This window comes from Leuciscus leuciscus (assembly GCF_965113295.1).
Source record: "Leuciscus leuciscus genome assembly, chromosome: 15".
Lineage (NCBI taxonomy): Eukaryota > Metazoa > Chordata > Actinopteri > Cypriniformes > Leuciscidae > Leuciscus > Leuciscus leuciscus.
This window is the reverse complement of record NC_138739.1, coordinates 41961833-41988255: the sequence shown is the minus strand read 5'-3', so window position 1 is coordinate 41988255 and position 26423 is coordinate 41961833. Positions and strand designations below refer to the sequence as shown.

Genomic DNA, 26423 nt, shown 5'->3' with positions numbered 1-26423 from the left:
ACACACACACACACACACTCACTGACTCCAGCAGCAGGATCATATACTGCCATCTACTGACACACAATCACCTCTGGCAAGATCAAAACTTTAGAATTGCCATCGTCATCGTAAATATTTACACATACATACATGTTTACAGACATATACACGCAAAATAAATGAATATTAATAAGCTAACTAAGATGAGTAAAACAATAGGGTGCTCTAGAGACAAAAGCATGTGAAGTGGGGGAAGCAGTTATCCTTAATATTTGTGTAATCACAGTCCTTTTCACGTCTCTATATATAAAATCTGAGGTGTAATTTAGGGTGTGATCACTGACCACACAGCAGTCTTCCTCTGTCTGTGTTATATATGATGAGTCTGAACTCTTAGCTCAGGCTCTGTCACTGTGCTGAGGTGTGTGTGAACCATTACATTCATATTTACTTTGCCAGGATGTTACTTTTATCCTGTGTTTTAATTCAAACATTTTGGAGAGTCTGTTTAGAGCTTCAAGTGTGTTCAATCTTTTACAATTAATGTGCAACATTTTAATAATTTCCTAATTTGCACTTTTTCTCTATCTGACAGCAGATCGCTTATTGTTTGCAGAAGAAATGGGAGTGGAAAAAAGGGAGTCTCAATCATTAAGTTTTGTTTTTGCACTTTTAAGGGTAACACGTGCTAAAGTTTAAACAACTCATCCTTATTAAGTTACAATAACATATTTTGCCAGTTGACATGGTTTTGTCATAATACAGAAGGGAACAAACTGAAGTGAGTTAAAGGGGTGGTATAATGCCCTTTTCACAAGATGTAAAATACCCCACAGATATTTTCATATAGCATGTTAAAATTGTCCATTTTTGAGGGTGAGAAAAATTGCACCGTTTTGTGTCTGTTCCTTTAAATGCAAATGAGCTACTGCTCCCGGCACAGGGTGCGGAGCTTCAACAGCTTGTGTCCTTTTACCTCACACACACACACACACACACACACACACACACACACACACACACACACACACACATGCACTGAAAATTTCAAAAACTTTTAGCCTTTTATGTTCAAACCGGTGTCAGACAATGATGGAGAGACTCAAGAAGAAGTGACAACATGTAGACAACATTTCTGAATGGTTAGTTGATGAATTTGTGTAGCTTATGTGTAGTTATTGATTAGCATATTCTGTCTTGATAATATATAAATCGTGTTCAGGGGGCGGGGTTTATGTAAATTTTAGGGTTAGTGATGTCATTAACCCGGGAGGAATGTGGTGTAGTCTCTACCAGCCGTTTGTTGTAGTCCTTAAAAAGCAATTTATTTAAAAGCAAATATCTCCCTTCGCTTTGAACTTTGAGCGTTGTAACTTTGCAGATGTTGTTTATGCTCAAACAGCAACATTACACACTAACTAAAGTTAGAAAAGTGAAATCATAATCAACCACCCCTTTAAATAAAACGGGTTTTAATCAGTGGTGTAGTCTAGTTTTTTGTAGTGAGTATACTCTAATATAACACCCCGGTCAGGAGGATCTTCGTGGGCAACCCAGGAGTGACGAGGACCTAGTGTACCGGGTCCACTAGGTCCTCGTCAGCGACATCTGGAGGAGGAGATGGGAAGAGGACAGAGGTTCAGTGTGAGGTTTTAGAAGGGATCCGTGAAAGGAAGGAGAGATCTTGTAGTGTGCTGGAAGATTGACCTCATTGATCGGCCTCTGCACTGTGAAGGGTGAAGAGAGGATATATATAATATGGATATATATATATATATATAAATGATGAACAGCAGTGGACCAAGAACCGAACCTTGAGGAACACCCTGTGAAAGTGGAGCAGTGGCACATCTATATCCTTGTAGTGATATAATACTTTCAATATAATAAATTACAACAAATTACTTTTCTAAATAAGAAACACAATCTACTTAGCTTTTCCAAGTGTGTTGGCTGACACAGCTCTCTGTAAGAAGACTTTTTCATGATTTGTCATCACAACTTTTATCTTTTGTCAAATCAACTTAGTAATGAATGTGGTTCAGATAACATGATATTTTGAGTTTCTTTATTAAACCAATCTCCTTCATTGTATTAACTACATTTTAAATATCAATGAACTAAAAATTTTAAGGCAACCAGGTGACTTTTTAAAGTTATATAATTTATATTTATAAACAGAGGCGTTGTGTGTGAACATGATGGCTATTGTAGTTCTTAGACCAAAAGACTCACTTGCACAAAAACAGATTCAGTGTTACTCAAAATGAATAGAACCATGAAATGCAAAATCAGAATATTACACAAACCTGCAATAGTTAAATATGTTAAATAACACAATATACTTTATGAATTAAATTTTACTTTATTAACTAATGTCTTTGCTGCTGATCAATTCAACCATGATCCAATCTAACCATACTAATAATTAGAGCTGGAAACGGCTTCCTCTAGATGGGAAGATTTTATTTATTTATTTAGTATTTTTATTTTCAATGACTTTTCAGATATATTTAAATATAAAATCTTCCAAAATCTATAATAACATTAAATAGATTTCCTCCAAACAATGTTTTCTTGAGTATGAAGACAGGAACACGAAAGGGCAGTGAAACTGTGTGTGGCACAAAGCCATTCATTCAACAATCTCTGCACATACGAAAGCATCTGCATCTTAGCTGCGCGCACACAGAACACTGCAAAATATTGAGGGAAAAAACGAAATGCAATAATGCTCATTTATTTATTTATTGTAGAAAATAGCCTATTTTGACAACAATGTCTATCTTTCAACTGTTTTACTGTGTTGATGACCCCCAAATCATCTACATTTTAGATCAACATCTGAATTTGACTGTGTGAGGTTTATAGTAATAATAATAATAATAATAGCAGTAATAATAAATTAATGGTCTCCATATGCAATTTATAAGTTATTTTCTTCATTTTCAGTTCATTCGAATATTCTCTTTTTTGTATCTATCCAATTATACTTCTTCTTGATGTCAAAATGATTTCATGCTTATACATTTAAGCTGCGTTTTTTAAAAAACACAATTACAAATTTTCCAAAAATGACAGCGACAGCGTCCGTGAACAGTTCCGCGCGCCTCCTGAAGAGGCGCTGAAGCGCGTCCTCGTGTTTGCTGCCCTGCTGCTCTGCTGTAGAAGAAGAAGAGCCCGCCTCAGCCAATCAGAGGAGCGCTGACTGGTGTTTGCTGCTCTGCTGCTCCGCCTCAGCCAATCAGAGGAGCGCTTACTGGTCGTGAGCAGCAACGGACACGCTTTTCAACAGAACGCACTGGCACCAAAACATAGGGGGCTCAAAATGATGAATTTGGGGTGAGTGTGATCTTAATGTACGTCACATGATTTGATAGATTAATAAACTGCTCTCTTTCACCATGTTATGCTGTCATTTGTCTGCGTTTGACGCTGCTTTGAGGGCACGGGTGATTAAAGAATACGATATTTTATGACATGCAAGCAAAGATATCGGGTAAATCTACTATCATCTTTTATTTTACATTGACCTTTGCAATAAAGTACAGTCGCGGTAACAAGGCACACTGGTGGAATATGATGGTTATCTCATGGCACTGTCATATACAAACCAGAGCACTCATTTATTGCAATAATCATGGTCATCATGGCTTTAACCTTTAACCTGTCAGATTGAGTGTGTTGTGCTAATACTGTCAGGTGTATCGCTTGTTTTGCAGGGATGGCCTGTTGTTTGAGCTGGAGAATGGCAAGCCCAGGCTTGTGTTGGCTAAGTATGGTAAGAACACGATCTTAATCACTTCATTGTCCTTGAATGTAATCCAGTATCTTTGATCCAGTACACATGCAGTTTCAAATGATCAGTACATTTTAATTCTGAAGTGAACTAATCCTTTAATGCCACAAACATCAGCAGTATATGTTAGGCTGCTGTCATTTTAAGACTTAATCCAGGGATCTGTTGTCCTGAAACCCATCCGAACTGTTGACTGAAGACATCACCCGCTGTGTCTATGAAGCTTTAATGTGCACAATATTACTGATCTCTCAGTGAAGGCAGATCGTGGAGACATTTGAATGGTTCACAAATCTAATATTGTCATATTGCCTATTTAAAAGTGTGTATTTTCCACTTTTCAGTGTCAGGACTGCTTCTTGTTGTTAATTGTTCATAATCTGAATATTTTGAAGTATGTCTATGATGACTCCTCTCCTGTGGCCTCATGGGATAGTGAAGTGTCTATTATACGCACACTTCAGAGTTGTGGTGTTCTTCAGGTCATCAGGCTGTTTTCCACATAATGTTTGTGCTTTATGAATCATTTGACATACTTTGTTTATCATACGGTGTAGTTGTGAATTAGGCATATTCAGACTGTCTGTATTTGGGCTGATGATCTCGTCTTATACAGGCGCTGAATCTTCTAATAAGAAGAGCTCTACTCGGGTAAGTAAACATCCATGCAACCTTTGTGCAAGAACAAAAAAATAAAGATAAAATAAATAAGTGCGTTTTAACATTCGTTCTAGAGCTTATCAAACATGAATGTTGTTTTGAACTGTTTGTTAGAAAATTACTTTTAAAAAGTAATGTTACAATATTGTGTTACTCCCTAAAAAAGTAACTAATTGCGTTAATTAGTTTTTAATGGAAAGTTATAACTTATATATGCATTTATGCATTACTTTTCCTCACCTGGGCTTGGCTAGCTTGTTTAATAAGTTGTATTTTTGGTAAATGTAGGTGTGACAGTATAACATTTTCATGTTGCGATAATTGCTGAAGCTTTTATCATGGTATACGGTATTATCACGATATTGAAATAAGTAGCAGACATTTTTTTGTCATGCTATAACATGTTTAATAACTTTTTTTCTAATAACAAAAAGAACTCTGAACATATAAATCCACTAAAGCAATACACACAAAATGTATAAAGATCAAACAGATTAAAGTGTAAAAGAATTATATCGAACAAAAGGCAACACTTTACAATTAATGTTAGTTAATGCATTAATTAAATGCATGAGCTTTTGATTTTAGTAATGTATTGTTGAATTTAACTTGCATGATTAATGTGATGTGAATTGTGATGTCATATTTGCTTATTAGTGTGGTTGAATTGATTCATGGCAGCAAATACATTGTTTAATAAAGTGAGGTTAAATACATAAAGTATTGTGTTATTTAACATATTTGATTATTGCAGATGTGCATAATATTCTGAGCTTGCATTTCACTGTTGTTAATAATTTTGAGGAATACTGAATCTGTGAGATGAGTAAATGCTCACATTTACTCTAGAACTACAATGAGCATCATGTTCACACACACCTCTGCACTTACTCACAATTTCTCTCAATTACTCAATATTGTTTTTGTAAATTCAGAAGTAATGCGTTACTTTACTTGCGTAATTAATCTGATTAAGTAGCTTATGTTGATTATAATATGTTACCCAACACTGGTTACTTTTGTGTGATCTCTATCCTTTGTGTTCAGATTCCTCCAAGGAAAACCCCCCAGAAAATCATCAACTCAAAACAAGGTCCTCCTCAACCAGACAAAGCCGAACAGGGCAGAAAGAGCAAAGCTGTTGGTTCTGTAGGGCAGAATGTCCCACACGGACCCAGAGCGACCCACGCCAAGCACAGCAGGTCCAGCGAGGCAGAGCGAGTCCAGTCGGAGTGCAGCGGGACTGATCCCAGCACAGTCACACAGCAGAGAGAGAGCGCAGTGTGTCTGACACAGGAGCAGCTTCAGGAGATACTGAGCACCATCAACAGCTCATCCACTGCACATCATCCCAACACACATACAGGTGAGCGGAAATATACATTTGAATAACTTCATCCATAACATTCTTCAGTACAACATGTATTTTCTTATCAGCAGAAACGGTGGCCAGCTCAGAGGAAAACTGTGGTGGAACTACAGAAGCAGCTGAAGAGCTCATCCCGGACCCACATCATCATAAACACAGAGATTCACTGGGAAAGACAGACCGAGAGTAAGAAAAGTTACTTGTGTTAGGATCAGCTGGATCTGATGAGGGGAATCTTTTTTAAATGTGCTTAGTTGTAATAGAGAATGAAAGGTCATTTTACGAAAATCTAGTTTTTTAAGGCCCTGTTATACTCATTTTCATTCTTCACTTTGGGGTAAAAAGAAGCTGGAAATGCCTATTCAGTGATGTACTGTTTGTGAACGTGCCGACGCCGTCCACGCTGCTGAGAGCGAGGTTCAGATGAAAATGTAAAAATGTCCTGCGCTTTCCTCTGTTTCATTTCAATTAGAATTACAACTTAAATTTCTATCGTAATAGCAGCTCTCCGGTGTTTCATGTTTGCACTCGTGTCTGATCTCGACGGACTGAACAGAAGAAATGAACCAGAGAAGATTTCCCACGTCAAAGAAGGCGGAGCCTCAGAGCCACACCCACCTATTACATCATCACCACGAAAGAGAGTTTGCTTTGGCGAGCCGCTTCGAACTCCAGAAACAAACGTCGATTGGCCTGATTCAGTTCAAAATGACGTCACACCAGTTTGAGCTTCGACTTCGCTTGAAGTATATCAGGGCCTTTAAGGGGAAATATGACCAGTGCGTGAAATATGTGAAATATGGCATGCTTTTGATTCTGGGTTTGGTGAGATTCATTCATTGAGGTAATGGATGAATAGTTGTTGACCATGATAAACAGTTATTTTGCTCTGTTTTGTTCTGACTCAGGCCTCCATCAGACGGGCAGCAGTCAGGGTTTTTCAGCACGTTTGGAGAGAGGGAAAGAGGGAGAGAAAAACTGGAAGCCAAGAAAGCTCAATGGAGGAGAGAGCTGGGTAATGTTGTGCAGTCAGACACTATAAGTAACAAGAGGTAAAATATGAATCAGGGCGGTGTAGAAAGTCTAGGAATATGATGGACAAATGAATTTCATTAAATTGACATTAATGTAATGAACCCAACCTCATGGGAAAACAACTATCTTACTAACTGGTGATTTTGTATGAATTTGTACGATGTGATTTTAAGGCCTTTCTGAATGCAAAAACACTTTCCTTCCATGAAATGCGAGATACCTCTCTAGTCTTGTTTTCTTCCAGCTGCGCTCCCTTTTCTCATGAAGTGCTCTCTTTAATCTTCTTTAAGAGCAAAGGAGCAACTGTGTGTAAAGTGCTGGAAGAGAGAGAACTGCTTTATAGATGAAATGAACTAATTCAGTAATTGATGATCTTTACAACAGAACTGAATCAACACTGGACTGACTTCAGCTGAACAACATCCCAAATACATTATTTTCCTGTTATCTCTGTGAAGCTGCTTTGAAACAATATGTATTGTATAAAGCACTATATAAATAACGGTGACTTGAGTTGATATGTACAGAAACATAAGGTTTTTAGAAAAAAATAAAACCGCAAGCATGAAGGCCCAACCCTAAAGATAAGCAGATCGTGCAAATGAGATTGTACAAATTCATACAAAACGTAACACAGTTATGAATTGCGACGAGAGTGTTGAATTAATGTGTGGCTGATCAGTGTGTTACTTTGCAGATGAGCAGATAGCTCTAAAAAGGCAGCAAAAAGCCAGTCTCAAAGATATGAAGGCTCATGATGAACCATCTAACGTGAGACTGAAACCCCCGCCTGACACAGTGAGTAAACAGAACATACTCTGCATCTCGTATAACATGTTGTCATTGTTTGCCATTCCTGTGTCGTGGTGGTCAAGCTTTACACTAATGTGAAAATGTAATCTGTTACACTAATGGTTTGAGCTTGCTGTTGATATATATAGCCATTTATATGTTCATTTATATAGCCGCTCTGGAGAAAACCGTGATGTCATCGTCCAGCTCAGTTCAGTTCTCATATAATGGTGTCAATGCAGGCAGATCAATAATAATGTTGAATATTAAGTGTCTTTGGCCCGGTTGCATAGAGAGGGTTTAGATTAAGCCAGGACTAGACCTTAGTTCAATTAGGAGATCTAAGTAGCTTTTCTAAACATGCCTTAGAAAAAAACATTACTGGTGTGCATCTTGATGGCACTTGATGGAACAATGGCACTGACATATTTTAATATTACGTCAGTGCAAGTTGTTTTCAGTTAAGACAGCTCAAACATGCATTTTAGTCTGGGAATAGCTTAAGCCTTGTCCGTGAAACCGGGGGTTAGACTTTTTGTCCTTATAACTTACATATTCTGACTAGGTTGTAACATAGTTCAAGTTCAATAATCTGGCAGGGCTAAGAATTGTGGAAAACACGGCTTGTAGACCTTTCCCGATCCCGTTCCCCTCTCTCTCTCGCTTCTCTTCCTGTCTTCTCTATACTATCCTATCACTATACAGGTAAGAACGGCAAAAATAAATCTTGAGGAAATAAACTGAGACGCATTATACTGTAGTTACTATAGTACAGCAGTTACTAGGCTATAGTATGAAAAATGAACTGCTACTTTCATTAGATTTTCATTAGATGCTACTGTTTCATCAGGACAGGACAAGTGTTTGAAAGTGGATGGATTAGAACAGCAGGTGTGTTTGTCTGTGTAACTGAGCTGTGTGTGTCTCCCGGTGCAGGATGGGATGGGCACACGGACTGCGGAGAGCTCAAAGCACAGGGCTCAGTCCCAGCGAGAGCTCCCTGCTGCCATCCGCTCGGCCTTCAGAGTCGGGGTGTGTTTCAGCAGTTACTCACTCAGAACACGTGCCCACCGTAATGACTCTACGATAGATAGATTGATGAATGATGTTTGATGTGTGTACAGGAAGCAGGTCCTGTGGAGGACATGTTCAACGCTCAGAGAGAGGAACAGCAGAGACGATGGATACAGGAACTAGACCAGCAGAGAAAAGAGGACAAACTACGCCGACAACGAGACAAAGAAATGAACAGCCAGGTGAACTGGAATGGGTGGCTAGCAAACAAAAACCACCAGATAAATCACATCACACAGAGATACAAAAAACAGGAAACAGGAAATACAAAAAACTCCCAAACACATTAAGGGTAAAAATTTGATTGATGTTCAATAAATAAAAAACAGATATAATACAAATGATAAAGCTCGGGTTGCTGAATATTCGATCCCTTACTTCAAAAGCACTTATTGTTAAAGGACAAGTTCGGTATTTTACACTTAAAAAGCCCTGTTTACAGATCGTTTCTGATGAAATAGAACGGTTAAGATAAAATTTTGGACACATGCTGCTGTCCCGAGAATTTTAGGTTTCTTTCGCTTAAAGCTGCTAGATCTGCTTATTTTTCAACCCTATTAGAAGAAAATAAACAAAACCCTAGGTATTCATTTGAAACAGTGACTAAACTAATGAAAAAAAAAACCCTCAAGCCCAGAAGTTTCCAAGCAGCACAGCAGTAATGACTTTATGAACTTCTTCACTTATAAGATTGATAATATCAGGGAGAAAATTATAACTATACAACTGTCTACTACAGTATTGCATCAGGCTGTGCATTGTAGTCTCCCTAAGGAAAAATTCTATTTATTCATTGCAATAGGAGAAGAAGAATTTTTATAAACTTGTTAAATCATCTAAACCGACAACATGTATATTAGAGCCTATACCGACTAAGCTACTGAAAGAGATGCTTCCAGAGGTCATAGATCCTCTTCTTAATATCATTAATTCATCTTTGTCATTAGGATACGTTCCAAAAACGTTTAAGCTGGCTATGATTTAACCGCTTGTTAAAAAAACGCAACCTGATCGTACAGAATTAGTCAATTACAGGCCGATCTCGAATCTACCTTTTCTGTCAAAGATACTAGAAAAGGCGGTATCCTCACAACTATGTTCCTTTTTAGAAAGAAATGAAATCTGTGAGGATTTTCAGTCAGGATTTAGACCGTACCATAGTACTGAGACTGCTCTTAGAGTTACAAATGATTTGCTCTTATCATCCGATCATGGTTGTATCTCTCTATTAGTGTTACTCGATCTTAGTGCTGCATTTGATACTATTGACCACAACATTCTTTTAAATAGACTCAAAAATGATGTTGGCATTAGTGGAATTGCATTAGCATGGTTTAAATCATAATTATCTGACCGTTATCAGTTTGTAGCAGTAAATGAAGAGATGTCTCATCGATCACAAGTTCAGTATGGCGTACCACAAGGCTCAGTACTAGGACCGTTGCTGTTCACTCTGTACATGCTACCCTTGGGAGATATCATTAGGAAGCATGGCATTAGTTTTCACTGTTATGCTGATGATACTCAGCTTTATATTTCTTCACACCCTGACGAAACTTACCAATTCACAAAATTAACGGAAAGCATATCTGATATAAAAAATTGGATGACTAGTAATTTCCTACTACTAAATTCTCGAAAAACAGAGTTTTTGGAATTATTGGACAAAAAACGTCCTCAGGTAATAACCTAGATTAGAATACTGTCTAACACTTGATTGCTGCTCTGTTAAGTCTTCGTCGTCGGTTAGGAACCTGGGTGTGCTCTTTGATACCAATCTTTCATTTGAAAGTCACGTGTCTAGTATCTGTAAAACCGCATTCTTCCATCTTAAAAATATATCTAAATTACGTCATATGCTCTCAATGACAAATGCGGAACAATGTGTTCATGACATCAAGGCTAGATTATTGTAATGCTACTGGGTGGTTGCCCTGCACGCTTAATAAACAAACTACAGCTGGTCCAAAACGCAGCAGCTCGAGTTCTTACCAGAACCAGGAAGTATGACCATATTAGCCCTGTTCTGTCAACACTGCATTGGCTCCCTATTAAACATCGTATACATTTTTACATATTGCTGATTACTTACAAAGCACTAAATGGTTTAGCTCCGCAGTTCTTGAGCGAGCTCTTAACACATTATAGTCTGTCTATTGCGATCTCAAAATTCTGGCCAGTTGATAATACCTTGAATATCAAAATCGACTGAAAAAGACGCACTAACTTTAGCCTAAGTGTTGGGGACTTAACATATTCCTGCAAGAAAAAGAAACGTTAGTTATTATTAATTCACAGGAGCAAGTGGTGGTTTGTTGTTGTCTCACTAATACATCAGGTTCTTCTCTCCTGTTGGTTTTTGATGTGGCGTTTGGCATAGGAGAAGCCACACTGCCTCAAATCTTCTGACAGCCAGAATCACATCTGAGGTGAAATGTGATCACAACGGTCATTAATTGGCTGTCGGTAAACATGCCAAATCATGGCCAAAATCGCACAGTGTGAACCCGGCGTTAAGACACGACTGGCAAAATCACTGTTTATTTTTCATGCACTTTTAACTTTTGACTTTTTCACAGCACAGTGTGTTAAATGAATATATAAATGTAAAGCATGTGCAGACAACTGAGAAAGACTCGTATGTCAGAGGATAGTCTAACGTTGATGTGAAGAATGGTTTTAGTTGATATCTTCTGTGATTCTGTCTCCACAGGTCGAGGACATGGAGCGGTGGGCGGTTCACTTTGACTCTATGGTTCAGCCCTCAGCAGTGCCTGACCCGAGCAGCGGTCCGTCTCCTCATCGCCCCGTCTCAGGAGCCCTGGCCACTGCACGGGACGGTGTGAGTGTGTGTGGAGGGGACAGTCTGCGCAGGGCCAGCGTCGACACCACTCGGGGAGTCCAACAGAGATCCAGGTCTGACAGCTGACAGCTTCATGAGACACCGACAGAGAACACAACACACATCTACAGAGAACACAACACACATCTATACTGAGCACAGTCTTTTAGACTGTGAAAAAGTGAAAAATTGGTGAACGATAAGTTCCTTACTCTATGCGGTGAAAAACTGATCTAATAAGACCAGATCTAATGACACTAGTGTTCATGTAATTTTACTTTAACTCACCACATGAATGCAACATCCGTATATTATTTACATATGGCCCTTCACGTACGAAAACTCACTCATGTTTAGTCAAAGCCCAAAACAATTATGCTTGTTGTGTAGATCTTTCAAAAGACATATGACTATCTGAGCTCTATGATGTTTTTGACATATTACAGTACATAGCACAAAAAAGTTTTTCACAAATTATGCATTTTTATTTATTTTATTTATCAGCAAATAACTCGGCACTCTTTACGAGTTGATCAAATTGGCTAAATGCATTGTAAAGTTCAGTCTCAAATTAAACCTATTTTGTGTTGATCAAGGCAGTAGTTTTAAAAAATATGATTATCCAGAACTGTTAAGAGTTGATCGAAAAGCTGAGTTTCTAAGCTTTAAAATGATACCTATTTTGTGTGATTTCATTTAGTGGCTTAGTCATTTTGATTCGGAATATTTTGGGGCAGAGAGGGTGGGAGGGTTGGGGTGTACCGCCAGTGGTACACTTCTGGTTTAAGGGGTTAAAATATAGTTAAATTTACAGTTTTAGGAAGGGAAAAAGAACAAGTCATCTTATAATTTACAGTGAAAATGGAAATTCCCAGAATCCTCAGCTCACATTTGATGGTTTTTCATTGAAATACCCTTATCAGTTATGTACACTATGGTTGTTGTTAAATGAATGTTTATAGTGTCGTGTGTTTCCATGATGGTGTGAGGCTGTGTGTGAGGCTGTGTGTGAGGCTGTGTGTGAGGCTGTGTGTGAGGCTGTGTGTGAGGCTGTGTGTGAATCTCATTGGTCACTGCCTGCCTTAACAGAATGGACGTTGATTAGTTATGATTTATTCTTTGTTGGAATAACTAAACAAATTCTACATATTCTGGCTTTTTCAAAGGTTTTATGAAACTCAAAATGCCCTTGTAATTTGTTGTTTAGTCATCTTCGCACCATGACGGCCTTGCTGGACCCTGCTCAGATCGAAGAACGGGAACGCCGGAGACTTAAGCAGCTGGAGCACCAGGTAGGATTCATCCCTTGACCAAACTGACAGGAAATCACGGCATGTGCCTTTATAATATGTACACATTTCTGATGTGTAGCGAGCAATTGAGGCTCAAGTAGAGGAGCGCAGACGTCAGAAAGAGAAAGAGGACGCCACACGACGAGCACAGGAACAGGAAGAGGAGAGGAAGGTTGAAAGAGATCGAGAGCGACTCCAGCAGCAGTATATCACTGACAAGGAGCGACAGAGACACAAAGAGGTAAGACTGTCACACACACGGATTGCACATTAAAATCAAGAAACGAAGTGGTCAAGAAATCTGAAAAATGCCTCTTTTTGCTTATAACTTCTGAATGGTTTGGTAAAACTGGTCTCTTTAGATTTGTTGAGTCAAACAAAACCCAGTTTTCCCATATCAGCCATTTTGAATTACGCACTGGCGTATCGTTACAAAACTTGGTGACTTGCAAGCGATAATTTTTTTTACAGTTTAATGCATTAAAAACATTTAACGCAATTAACGCAGCATTCCTTTTTTTCCTGTCATCCTTTGGATCGCGTTAGATTATATGACATCGCTCTTATTCACACAAATGCTTTTAAACCATTCAAGCGCAATAAGACACAAAAGAGAATGCAGTGCAGTACTGGCTCGCATCTGTGAATCTCCTGTCTGTGACACACACACACACAGAATGCGCACAGAGAGCCGCTTCGACCGCACTTGAACAGACAAAAACAACACAAAATTATGCAAAAATGCACATTTTGTCGAGTATCCTCACAAGGAATAAGTTAAATGAAGTCTTAAGACTTGTGAGAAAAAGTGTATCAGATCCGCGTCATGTGTGGCAGCTCTTAAAGTGTGTTAATGTAATGTTAATCAAACAAAAGAAAAAGAGAAAATCACTTGCTCTTGACTGAATAACTTTAATAAGGATTAATCTATATTTAATTTATAATTTATGCAGTGAAGACTATGAAGTTTTTGAAAACTTTATTCAATTTCTGTATATATCCAATCTGTTAGATCTCCCTGAAAATCTTAGAGCACTGTTTACAAGGTTACATGGGTCAAAAACAACGAAAACAATAACTGTTTGTGCATTTAGACAGGGCAAGTACAAATCTGAACTGGGCAAATAGAAAAAAATACTTGTTAAAATTGATAGCTTTCAATTATACTGTAATAATGAATGCCTATAATTGAAGGCTAAAATTGAGAAAAAAGTCAGTTTCATAGAGACATCAGTAGCAGTATTGACATCAGTGATACTGGCCTTCTTCTATAAAAAAGATGGCATTAAACAAATATTTAAAATATAGGCAACTTTGTTGTTTCATGAAGATTACATTTGAAATTATTACAATATAAAAATGTTAAAAACTTTAATGTTAAGTGTTGCTTACAGCTATATTCATTATTATTATTATTTTAAAGGTCATGTAGCACATATGAAATGTCCCTTCTATTACTGAAATTAGTGCTCTGAGAAAACTAGCCAATCAGAAACACTGTTGGTGGTTTTGGAGAGTGGCTGAGATTAATTCAGATGACACACGTGTTAAACAGCTGTTACTAACCACCTGGTTATGGGTACTTTAATGTGCATCTAAGAAACGCAAAGAACCGACTGTACAGAATTTGTGATTGCGAAATAAATTTTTATCAATTGAATTTATCTTGCCCATCTTCAAACAATGCAAAATCAAGTCTATATATAATACGTCATACATTGTGTGCGAAAAATGGTTTCAAATATCAAATGAAACTGTGTTCATGGCCTTCTTTTTTCCCGCTGCAACTTGCACTGTGGCTCTTTCAGTGTGTTTGGATTTCACTGTGATGTCACTGATAGGTTTTCCTCGCACAGCACAAAGTCTACTTAGTAGTAGACCCTTCTCATACCATGTTGAACCACGCTTAGTTTGGCATTTTTAGTTGTAAAATAATTACACCGTATGTTTCAAAAGAATAAGAAAAAAAAAAATGATAAAAATAAGAGAAAAGAAAAATGGTAGGATCCGTTTCAAATTGTATTTTGAATATGAAAGTTGTGTCTGTATTCCAGGAGAAGCAGTCTCGTGAAACTGATGAGCTGCATCTGAGCATTCAGAGAGCCCAAGAAGAGGCAGTGAAAGACCGACACCTCCAGAGAATCAGAGACTTGGCCAAGAAAGGCCACGACGTGTCCAAACTTCTGCACAGCCTGGACGGAGACTCGGCCTCACAGGGTACGGGAGGAAGCAGACATTTGCTTTTTATTTGCAACATTCTGTATGCATGATTATAAAGTAGTGTTTTAGCCCCCAGTGGTCCAGATTTACCAGCGGCATCATCCAAGAGTCAGACCCAGAGGACAACATCTCCGAGAAGACACACCGCTGTTCAGACAGGTTTGTTTTCCTTTTAGTTCACCCAGAAATGAAGTTCTGTCATCCTTTCCTCATCCTGTGAATCTTTGCACATCAGTTTTTCAGAAAAAGACAGTTTGTAGACAATCAACGACAATGTCTGTCAAGTTTCAAAAAGGACAAAGCAATTATGAAAGTATCATACGATATATGATGCACTAAATTCAAATCCTTCAGTGAGAAATAGAGTAGAATTTAGATTATTCATGGAAAATATCTGCCAAAGCTCTCAAATCTGATGACTCATTCTTCACATTTGATCTGACATCGTGACTGTAGCTGTTTTGGGATATGCTGGATAGAAAAGTCCAGATGAGCATAAATTCTGAAAATGTGCATAAAAAACACGTGCGCTCAATTGAGGCGGATACTAAAATCCGATAAGAAGACATGCTCGTAAACTACAATGGAAACACATTTACAGAGTAAATCTCTCGATACACAACAAAACTCCGGTGACTTTCCCTCAGCAGAGGCTGTGATTGGATAACTGGACTAACCAGCGGACCAATCACATCGCAGGATCTCAGATGTTGGTTTGGTGTTTCTGAAACGCCGGAGCCGAAGTGTGTGATCAGAATGATTCGGTTTAATTCCCTCCAGAAGCGTCTCACATGAGTGTGTTCACAAACACCAGCATCCCAACGCTAGAGATCATGACAGCGGTTAGTGAGTTTAGCCTGACGCTCTGAGACACACTCATTTATGATGGAGGGAAAAGAGACCGATTGCAGAAACTCACAGCTTTATTACTGATATTTTGTTCCAATTTCCAAGAAAGGGACAAATTTGTTCTCTTGAACACATGGGATGCTTTATTCGCAAATATTTTATGCCATATTTAAATTTTGCGCACAAGTTAAATTCACAAGACGGAAACATGACTACTGACGACAAGCCTCTGCATTGAGCCATGAACCCTCTCTCTCTCTCTCTCTCACTCACAGTCACTCACACTCACTCACTCACACACACACACACTCACACTTTTATGGTGTTTTTCAGCTCACAGATGTGGCGATATGAACTGTTGTATGGAAAAGTTCTGTGTGAAAGGTATCAGCACAGGCATAATCTCAGTGTCTGATTTCGCAGAGGTCAGTCGTCAGCCTGAGAGTGATTCTGCTGGAGATGCAGATAAACGCTCTCCTGCTGCAGTGACACACACAGCTCTCAGTGTGAAGAGATCTCATCACAGCGAGGTAAAGGATCCTCTGCGCACCGCACATAGAGAAGCCGGAGCCGACCCGTACGAGGCGTACGCGCGCAGGCCGCAGAAGAAGCCTGAGTGGAACACACTGCGGCCCAGCAAAGCCTTCGTGCCGGCGTCAGAGAGGTATCCTGAAGCCCTGAAGAGACACCGGCAGGAGAGCAGGAGACTGAGGCAGATCCAGCTCATGACACTGATGGAGAGAAACACACACTCACGCACTCCTCAGCCAGAGCCGCTGCCGCCCACACACACACCACAGAACCACAGACCTGCAGCGCAGACACACAGGAGCTCGCCGCAAACACAGGTGCCAGTTCACTGACCTCACTGACTTCACTGACCTCACTGTTCACTGACCTCACTGTTCACACGGTTCACTGACCTCACTGTTCACTGACCTCACTGACTTCACTGTTCACACGGTTCACTGACCTCACTGTTCACTGACCTCACTGACTTCACTGACCTCACTGTTCACTGACCTCACTGTTCACACGGTTCACTGACCTCACTGTTCACTGACCTCACTGACTTCACTGTTCACTGACCTCACTGACTTCACTGTTCACACGGTTCACTGACCTCACTGTTCACTGACCTCACTGACTTCACTGACCTCACTGTTCACACGGTTCACTGACCTCACTGACTTCACTGACCACACGGTTCACTGACCTCACTGTTCACTGACCTCACTGTTCACTGACCTCACTGACTTCACTGACCTCACTGACCTCACTGTTCACACGGTTCACTGACCTCACTGTTCACTGACCTCACTGTTCACTGACCTCACTGTTCACTGACTTCACTGACCTCACTGACCTCACTGTTCAAACGGTTCACTGACCTCACTGTTCACACGGTTCACTGACCTCACTGTTCACACGGTTCACTGACCTCACTGTTCACTGACCTCACTGACCTCACTGTTCACACGGTTCACTGACCTCACTGTTCACTGACCTCACTGTTCACTGACCTCACTGACTTCACTGACCTCACTGTTCACACGGTTCACTGACCTCACTGTTCACACGGTTCACTGACCTCACTGTTCACATGGTTCACTGACCTCACTGTTCACTGACCTCACTGTTGACCTCACTGTTCACTGACCTCACTGACCTCACTGTTCACTGACCTCACTGTTCACACGGTTCACTGACCTCACTGACTTCACTGACCTCACTGTTCACTGACCTCACTGTTCACTGACCTCACTGTTCACACGGTTCACTGACCTCACTGACTTCACTGACCTCACTGTTCACTGACCTCACTGTTCACACGGTTCACTGACCTCACTGACTTCACTGACCACACGGTTTACTGACCTCACTGTTCACTGACCTCACTGTTCACACGGTTCACTGACCTCACTGACTTCACTGACCTCACTGTTCACTGACCTCACTGTTCACTGACCTCACTGTTCACTGACCTCACTGTTCACTGACCTCACTGTTCACTGACCTCACTGACTTCACTGACCTCACTGTTCACACGGTTCACTGACCTCACTGTTCACACGGTTCACTGACCTCACTGTTCACTGACCTCACTGTTCACTGACCTCACTGTTCACACGGTTCACTGACCTCACTGTTCACTGACTTCACTGACCTCACTGACTTCACGGACCTCACTGTTCACTGACCTCACTGTTCACACGGTTCACTGACCTCACTGTTCACTGACTTCACTGACCTCACTGACTTCACTGACCTCACTGTTCACACGGTTCACTGACCTCACTGTTCACTGACCTCACTGTTCACACGGTTCACTGACCTCACTGTTCACTGACCTCACTGTTCACTGACCTCACTGTTCACTGACCTCACTGTTCACTGACCTCACTGTTCACACGGTTCACTGACCGCACGGTTCACTGACCTCACTGTTCACTGACCTCACTGACTTCACTGACCTCACTGACCTCACTGTTCACACGGTTCACTGACCTCACTGTTCACATGGTTCACTGACACACGGTTCACTGACCTCACTGTTCACATGGTTCACTGACCTCACTGTTCACTGACCCCACTGACTTCACTGACCTCACTGTTCACACGGTTCACTGACCTCACTGTTCACTGACCTCACTGTTCACTGACCTCACTGACTTCACTGACCTCACTGTTCACACGGTTCACTGACCTCACTGTTCACACGGTTCACTGACCTCACTGTTCACTGACCTCACTGTTCACTGACCTCACTGTTCACTGACCTCACTGACTTCACTGACCTCACTGTTCACACGGTTCACTGACCTCACTGACCTCACTGTTCACTGACCTCACTGTTCACTGACCTCACTGACTTCACTGACCTCACTGTTCACTGACCTCACTGTTCACACGGTTCACTGACCTCACTGACTTCACTGACCTCACTGACTTCACTGACCTCACTGTTCACTGACCTCACTGTTCACTGACCTCACTGTTCACACGGTTCACTGACCTCACTGACTTCACTGACCTCACTGTTCACTGACCTCACTGTTCACACGGTTCACTGACCTCACTGACTTCACTGACCACACGGTTCACTGACCTCACTGTTCACTGACCTCACTGTTCACACGGTTCACTGACCTCACTGACTTCACTGACCTCACTGTTCACTGACCTCACTGTTCACTGACCTCACTGACTTCACTGACCTCACTTTTCACACGGTTCACTGACCTCACTGACTTCACTGACCTCACTGTTCACTGACCTCACTGTTCACTGACCTCACTGTTCACTGACCTCACTGACTTCACTGACCTCACTGTTCACACGGTTCACTGACCTCACTGTTCACACGGTTCACTGACCTCACTGTTCACACGGTTCACTGACCTCACTGTTCACTGACCTCACTGTTCACTGACCTCACTGACTTCACTGACCTCACTGTTCACTGACCTCACTGACTTCACTGACCTCACTGTTCACACGGTTCACTGACCTCACTGACTTCACGGACCTCACTGTTCACTGACCTCACTGTTCACACGGTACACTGACCTCACTGTTCACTGACCTCACTGACTTCACTGACCTCACTGTTCACTGACCTCACTGACTTCACTGACCTCACTGTTCACACGGTTCACTGACCTCACTGACTTCACGGACCTCACTGTTCACTGACCTCACTGTTCACACGGTACACTGACCTCACTGTTCACTGACCTCACTGACTTCACTGACCTCACTGTTCACACGGTTCACTGACCTCACTGTTCACTGACCTCACTGTTCACACGGTTCACTGACCTCACGGTTCACTGACCTCACTGTTCACTGACCTCACTGACCTCACTGACTTCACTGACCTCACTGTTCACACGGTTCACTGACCTCACGGTTCACTGACCTCACTGTTCACTGACCTCACTGTTCACTGACCTCACTGTTCACTGACCTCACTGTTCACACGGTTCACTGACCTCACTGTTCACTGACCTCACTGTGCTGGAAGACTGGGAACTGAACATTAATTATTCTACCATTACATGTCAAGTAACTGATCTCTACTTTTTTTTAAAGTATTAATTAAAGTATATAAGGAAGAGTTCACTTTAAAATAAAAATTCTGTCATCATTTACTCTCCCTCAAGTTATCCCAAACCTGTATGAGTTTCTCTCTTCTGCTGAACACAAAAGATGATATTTTGAAGAATGTTGGTAACAAGACAGTTGATGGACCCCATTGACTTCCATAGTAGAAAAACAAATACTGTATAAGTCAATGAGTCCATCAACTGTTCGGGTACATTCTTCAAAATATCTTCTTTTGTGTTCAGCAGAAAAAGAAACTCATACAGGTTTGGGACAACTTGAGGGAGAGTAAATGATGGCTAATTAATGATTTTAATTTTGAAGTGAACGATTCCTTTAAGTTCCTCAGTTCCTGTCCCTATAAATGTGTGTAGTCAAACGTGTTCATGTCAGAGTGATGTCGTTTCTTCTCTTTCTTCAGAGTGTAAATCACCTCCGGGAAGCATCAGTGTTCAGTGCTGAACGGTGAGTGTTACACAGATGCAGCCGCTGTTTGAGCTGGCTTATTCAAAACATTACATTACAAAACAAGATTTCTTTTTACTTCTTAATAAATCTAGTAAATGGACAGATGTGTAACTCTGTAATGCACTACAGTGACTGTTTAGGGTCAATGTTTTCAAATGTGTTTTTGTTGATTATTATGGCTGTATAGTATGATATCTCATACTCGAGAAGGAAGAACACCTCAATTTTGTTTAGAGGCCCAAACTGAGTGAAAATATGCAATTTCAAGCAGTTGCTGATGTTTATATGGCCACAAAGATGTTATGTGATTAAATGAGATCTTCATAACAGTATAGCAGATACTTACATAAAATATCAGTCATACATCTATATCTGCCAATAATACATCTTAGTGTTATTAGATGCTTAGTTTTATGATCTGTAGTTTTAAAACATAATGCAATGCAATGACGATTGAGAGATGAACTACTAAATATGATCCATCAGGCTTTTAAGGAAGGCTTAATACTCACATTTTAACAAGCGTCTCATTCGAGCGAGCATTGTGAGGTCCTAAACGCTCTGGCCCGGGCTCTTCTTACTCCTCCAGTCCTCCTGTGAGAAACACTCCACCGCTGGGATGGTGTGAGGTGATGATCGATACCTGCTTTCCTCCAGACACCACCCTTTTAATCGAGGACAGACTGTTTTTTTCAGTCTGAGAGCTACTTTGAGGCTTGTGTGTGTCTTGGACTGAGAGGCTTGTCTGGTCAGTGATGGTTGTTCTTCTACACATGATCTCTGGGTTGTGTTTTTGCTCAGCCCTCTTCTCCACAGATCCTGACTCAGTCTGGCCGAGCGAACGTCTCCCTTCCTAACTTCTTCCAGTGTGAATGATGGAGGGTGAACCTTCAGTACAGCAGAGATGTTGTTTGTAGTCTTCCTCAGACTTGACGTTTCAGCGGTTAGGCGTCCAGCTTCCAGTGTCAGAGCTTTTCCAAATCACGTCCAGTCTATTGAAATTGCCTCATGTGTTCTGCAGTCAAAGTTCAGAAACATCTCAAAGATGATGATGATCCAGAGAAACGGGAGGAACCTGAGCTACATTTCAAAGGGTCTGTTATTACGAATCTGGTTTTTGCAGTGTCATTATAGGGTGTAGGCTGATGTGAAAAAAAGCTTTTTTACATGAATCAGAATCAGCTTTATTGCCCAAGTACCATCGGTTTGTACAAGGAAATTGAATAGGTGCTTATCAAAAACAGTAAAATACAAAAAATATGTGAATCTAAAGAGTCTGAATACTTTCTGAATGCACTGTATGTAATGTAATTAATATTGTAATAATGATACATTACTATTCAAGTTTGAAAAAACAGAAAAAGTTTTTGTTTTTTGAAAGAAATCAATACCTTTATATATCTAGGATGCAAAAATTAAACTAAAAACAGTTTTAAAGCTGCCGTCGGCAAAATTTTTTTGATCATATTCAGTGTAATCGACACTATAATCCAACAGAACAACATAAATAAGGTGGTTTTAGAAAAAAAACCGAGCTTCTAACTCCACCTGGAGCGTGTTATTTGTTTTGCAAAAATCCAGCGCTCCCGCTTCATCAGGTCCAATCAGCGCAGGGGGGTGTGAGATCTGACTGTCAATCACAGGTCGTGCACACGCCACAGATCCCCCCTCACTCGCGCACGTTAATATCACATGCACACGCCACGCCTGAAGTTCGCCTGGAGATTGCATGAAGCGTGATGGAGGAGAGAAAATCTACTAACAAGCTTCCAAAGATTAGCCAGGGCAGCCTACCTCCGAGTCCATGGTGTTGATAGATGCTGAAGAGACGGACGCGTTCACAGAAAATCAGGTACACACGCACAGTGACGCACTGACGAGCACGACCTCGATGGGAGGGTGCTCGCTGGTAGTGGGGAGGGGCATGAGAGTTGTAAACATTCAAAATTTTGGCTAATCGACCCAATCTGCCAGACTTGCCGACGGCAGCTTTAACATTTATAATGTTACTAATAGCTGTTTTTATTTGAAATAAATGCTGTAATTTTTGTAATTGTTCATCAAAGAATCCTTCATGTGCAGTTTAAGTCAATTCAACATTATTTATTTAGTACTTTTCATATGACGTTTTTTTCAAAACTGCTTTAGTCAAGTCAACTTCATTTACAGTATATAGCGCTTTTAACAATATGGACTGTTTCAAAGCAGCTTTACAGTGATAATAGGAGATTACAGTAACAGATTGTTTTGGCTTTACAGCAGCTCTAGAATAAAGTTATTGGTTCTTACAATTAATTGGTTGGGTCCTTACATGCGCTTCGTGAGGCACACTAGCACACACACGCAAGGTCTCTCGCTCCCTCTCTCTACACGTTCTTCCCCCGGTAGACGTAGAATCCACAGCTAGATCACTGAGAAACCCTATGATTACAACGACCATCATTTGAAGTGTCACATAGGTCTGAAATGATCGTACATTATAGGATTTTTTCCATTATTGATCGTACAGAGGTCAAAATTATCGTACAAATACGATAATTATCGTACATCTGGCAACACTGATCTGGAGACTAATATTAGCGTAGATTGCATTCTTATGATGTAACGAGTACATTAGGATTTATGGGAAGTGTTCCCGGTTCCGGCTGACCTAATCTATGCAGCCTAACATTGAATTATAGAAGTCTATAATGTGTTGTGAATGCTAGGTCAAAGAGATGTGTCTTTAGTCTAGCTTTGAACTGACAGAGTGTGTCTTCTTCCCGGACAATGTTAGGAAGACTGTACCAAAGTTTTGGTGCTAAATAGGAAAAGGATCCTATCCTATACGAGCCAGCAGTCGATTTTGATATTCTAGGTCTTATCAACTGGCCGGAATTTTGAGATCGCAATAGACGTGAAGGACTATAATGCATTAAGAGCTCGCTCAATTACTGGGAGCTAAACCATTTAGTGCTTTGTAAGTAATCAGCAATATGTAAAAATGTATGCGATGTTTAATAGGGAGCCAGTGCAGTGTTGACCGAACAGGGCTAATATGATCATACTTCCTGGTTCTGGTAAGAACTCGAGCTGCTGCTTTTTGGACCAGCTGTAGTTTGTTTATTAAGCGTGCAGGGCAACCACCCATAAGAGCATTACAATAATCTAGCCTTGAGGTCATGAACGCATGAACTAATTGTTCCGCATTTGTCAATGAGAGCATATGACGTAATTTAGATATATTTTTAAGATGAAAGAATGCGGTTTTACAGATACTAGACACGTGACTTTCAAATGAAAGATTGGTATCAAAGAGCACACCCAGGTCCCTAACCGACGACGAAGACTTAACAGAGCAGCAATCAAGTGTTAGACAGTATTCTAGATTATTACGTGAGGAAGTTTTTTGTCCAATAATTAGAATCTCTGTTTTTTCAGAATTTAGTAGTAGGAAATTACTAGTCATCCAATTTTTTATATCAGATATGCATTCCGGAAAGTGAATTGGAATGTTTCATCAGGGCGTGAAGAAATATAGAGCTGAGTATCATCAGCATAACAGTGAAAACTAATGCCATGTTTCCTAATGATATCTCCTAAGGGTAGCATGTACAGAGTGAACAGCAGCGGTCCTAGTACTGAGCCTTGAGGTTAGAACTTCCTTTGAAAGTGTATTTTTACTGTGGTTGATGTGTTTTGTGTGCAGTGGGATGCCGTCTCCTCCCATCACCCCTGTGGTGAAGACTCGTGTTCATCAGTGCGGTCTCCAGACGCCGCAGGACACGGGCCACCCCCTGTCCTCAGACTATGTGCCGTACGTGCGCACACACGAGGTGTACCAGCTGGACACACACAGACCCGACACACACGAGGTGTATCCGCTGGACACACACAGACCCGACACACACGAGGTGTATCCGCTGGACCCGCTCTCCAGACACGACACACACGAAGCCCAGCACAGAGTCCACACAGGTCAGCAACGCATGCCATACTCAGCCTTACCCACAATTCACTAGGACTGTTGTCTTTATGACAAAACTAATTCAACATGGATGATGAAATTGATGAGTTGGGATGTTTTAGAGTAGATATATGAGCAGAGTTCACCCAGAAAGTCTAATGTGACGAGCTTTTGCACAACTACATTTAGTTGATTTACTCACCTTTATGTTCCAAACCATGTGACCTGACTTTCTTCAGTGGGGCACAGCAGAGACTCTGGAGAGATCTTCAGTTCTTCACCATACAGCAGTTCAGACTATCTGTCTATCTGTGTCTATCTGTCTGTCTGTGTCTATCTGTCTGTCTGTGTCTATCTGTCTGTCTGGCTACAGAAAGAGTCATAAAAGCATCATGAAGGAAATCACATGACCTGTGCACTGTAGTCTTCTGGTGTGTGTTGTGTGTCTCAGCAGGTGTGTGTTGTTTGTCTCAGCAGGTGTGTGTGTTGTTTGTCCCTGCAGGTGTGTGTGTCCAGCACGACCCCAGCGCTCCTGAAAGCACGGAGCGACAGAAGGCGATCCTGAAGGGTCTGTCCCAGTTACGCCAGGTAACGCTCAACATCTCCATGCTTCTCTTCTTTCTGCAGTTAAGGCTCATTTTTGCAAGAGTTGTTTTTGTAATGATATCTTACATTTTTTCAAAAACTGTGTTAACATTCTCTAAACTGTCTGCAAAACACAGTCACTCCCCCACAGCATTTAATTAATGCTTCAAAACCTAGTAAACTGTGTCAGTAAACTGGCCAATGGCACCAAAATAAGTGTTAGTCATCGTGTGAGCCACAGGTCAAAATGTGTGTCATATTTCATGTTTTTTCCCCTAATTTTGTTGACAGGAACTGTTTTCTATAATGTACAAGACTCAGTTTGGTCTGTGTATCACACTGAGCATTTTAAATACAGACAGTAGGTAAAAAACAGAAAGTTGTGTGTACTACAGTAACACTACATTTATGTTTGCAGAAATGTTACATGTAAACTGAAAATTCTGTTGCTTGTTCATTTTTACACACTCTGTTATGTCTTTCTCTAACACACATCTTCCTGTTGCTCTCCCACGACAAGACTTTGCCGTTTATATGCAACACATTTCTACAAAAATAAGTGGTGTATAAATTGATCAGCAGCAGCTCTGTAGAAATACATTTCTGAGTTGTGATGTTCCGTCAGCAAACTCAGTTTCAAACTCGATTGGTTGATTGTGATTCCCTACAACGGTAATAGGAAACATTACATCATAAATATTTATGGAATATAGTGTCCGATAGATTTTGCTCACTGAATAGATTGTTTTGAATGTGACGATCAAAGAGTGTATAGAAGTTGTGAAGAGTTTCACTGAGAATCAAAGCCGTGTGCATTAGTTACTGTAGACAATAGCACTTAGTCTTCTGCACACATGCAATTTGCTCAAATCGGAGAATTCCAAAAAGAGAAAGAGACTGAACTTTGAGAACTGACGTGAAGCGACGTGTGTGTGTGATATGGATTGCAGTGGTTCTTGCTACACTTCTGAGGTTCATATATGTAATGTGGATTTGTTATTTCAGGGGCTCCTGCAGAGACAGAGAGAGCTAGAGACCAGTTTATCCCCAGTCCTGCAAACACAACACCGAAACCACTTCTCACCGTTCAGACCTGTGTGAGCCAAAGCTGCACCAGCTCTTCATATCCGCAACGAAGGAGTATATGTTAGACGCTCTTATTATAGATGTGCAATACATCAGTATTGCATTGGATTCTGGGTTTCGGGGTTGATTTTATGGCTTGAATGTGATGTTTACAATTTCCTCTAAATGTGAATTACATTTATTTAAAACCTCTTGAATTAAACTTGAACTTTAAATTAAGCTCAACTTGTGTCCATTATTGAACAAACCTGGTTAAATGAAATCAGTGTCACAGCTAACCACATATCTCAGCACCATGGACACATTCATTTACAGAC

The 26423-nt window shown here is 40.6% G+C and overlaps 1 protein-coding gene across 4 annotated transcripts; it reads left to right on the top strand.

Annotated features, from left to right (window-relative positions):
* Positions 1 to 3223: 3223 nt before the first annotated feature.
* ccdc66 (coiled-coil domain containing 66) lies at positions 3224 to 26325 on the top strand. Of its 4 annotated transcripts, none has more exons than XM_082139721.1 (19): positions 3224 to 3324; positions 3705 to 3763; positions 4398 to 4432; positions 5489 to 5807; positions 5882 to 5996; positions 6719 to 6825; positions 7543 to 7643; positions 8574 to 8669; positions 8762 to 8893; positions 11425 to 11627; positions 12761 to 12845; positions 12925 to 13086; positions 14900 to 15062; positions 15135 to 15224; positions 16338 to 16762; positions 20443 to 20486; positions 24178 to 24446; positions 24938 to 25023; positions 26026 to 26325. In XM_082139721.1, exons 1-19 carry the CDS (start codon positions 3311 to 3313, stop codon positions 26119 to 26121), a joined length of 2601 nt encoding a protein of 866 aa, XP_081995847.1. In that variant the 5' UTR covers positions 3224 to 3310; the 3' UTR covers positions 26122 to 26325. The 4 variants fall into 4 exon arrangements, with proteins under 4 accessions (XP_081995847.1, XP_081995846.1, XP_081995848.1 ...); XM_082139720.1 differs by having other exon boundaries at positions 5879 to 5996; XM_082139722.1 differs by lacking the exon at positions 8574 to 8669 and having other exon boundaries at positions 5879 to 5996.
* The last annotated feature ends 98 nt before the right edge of the window (positions 26326 to 26423 follow it).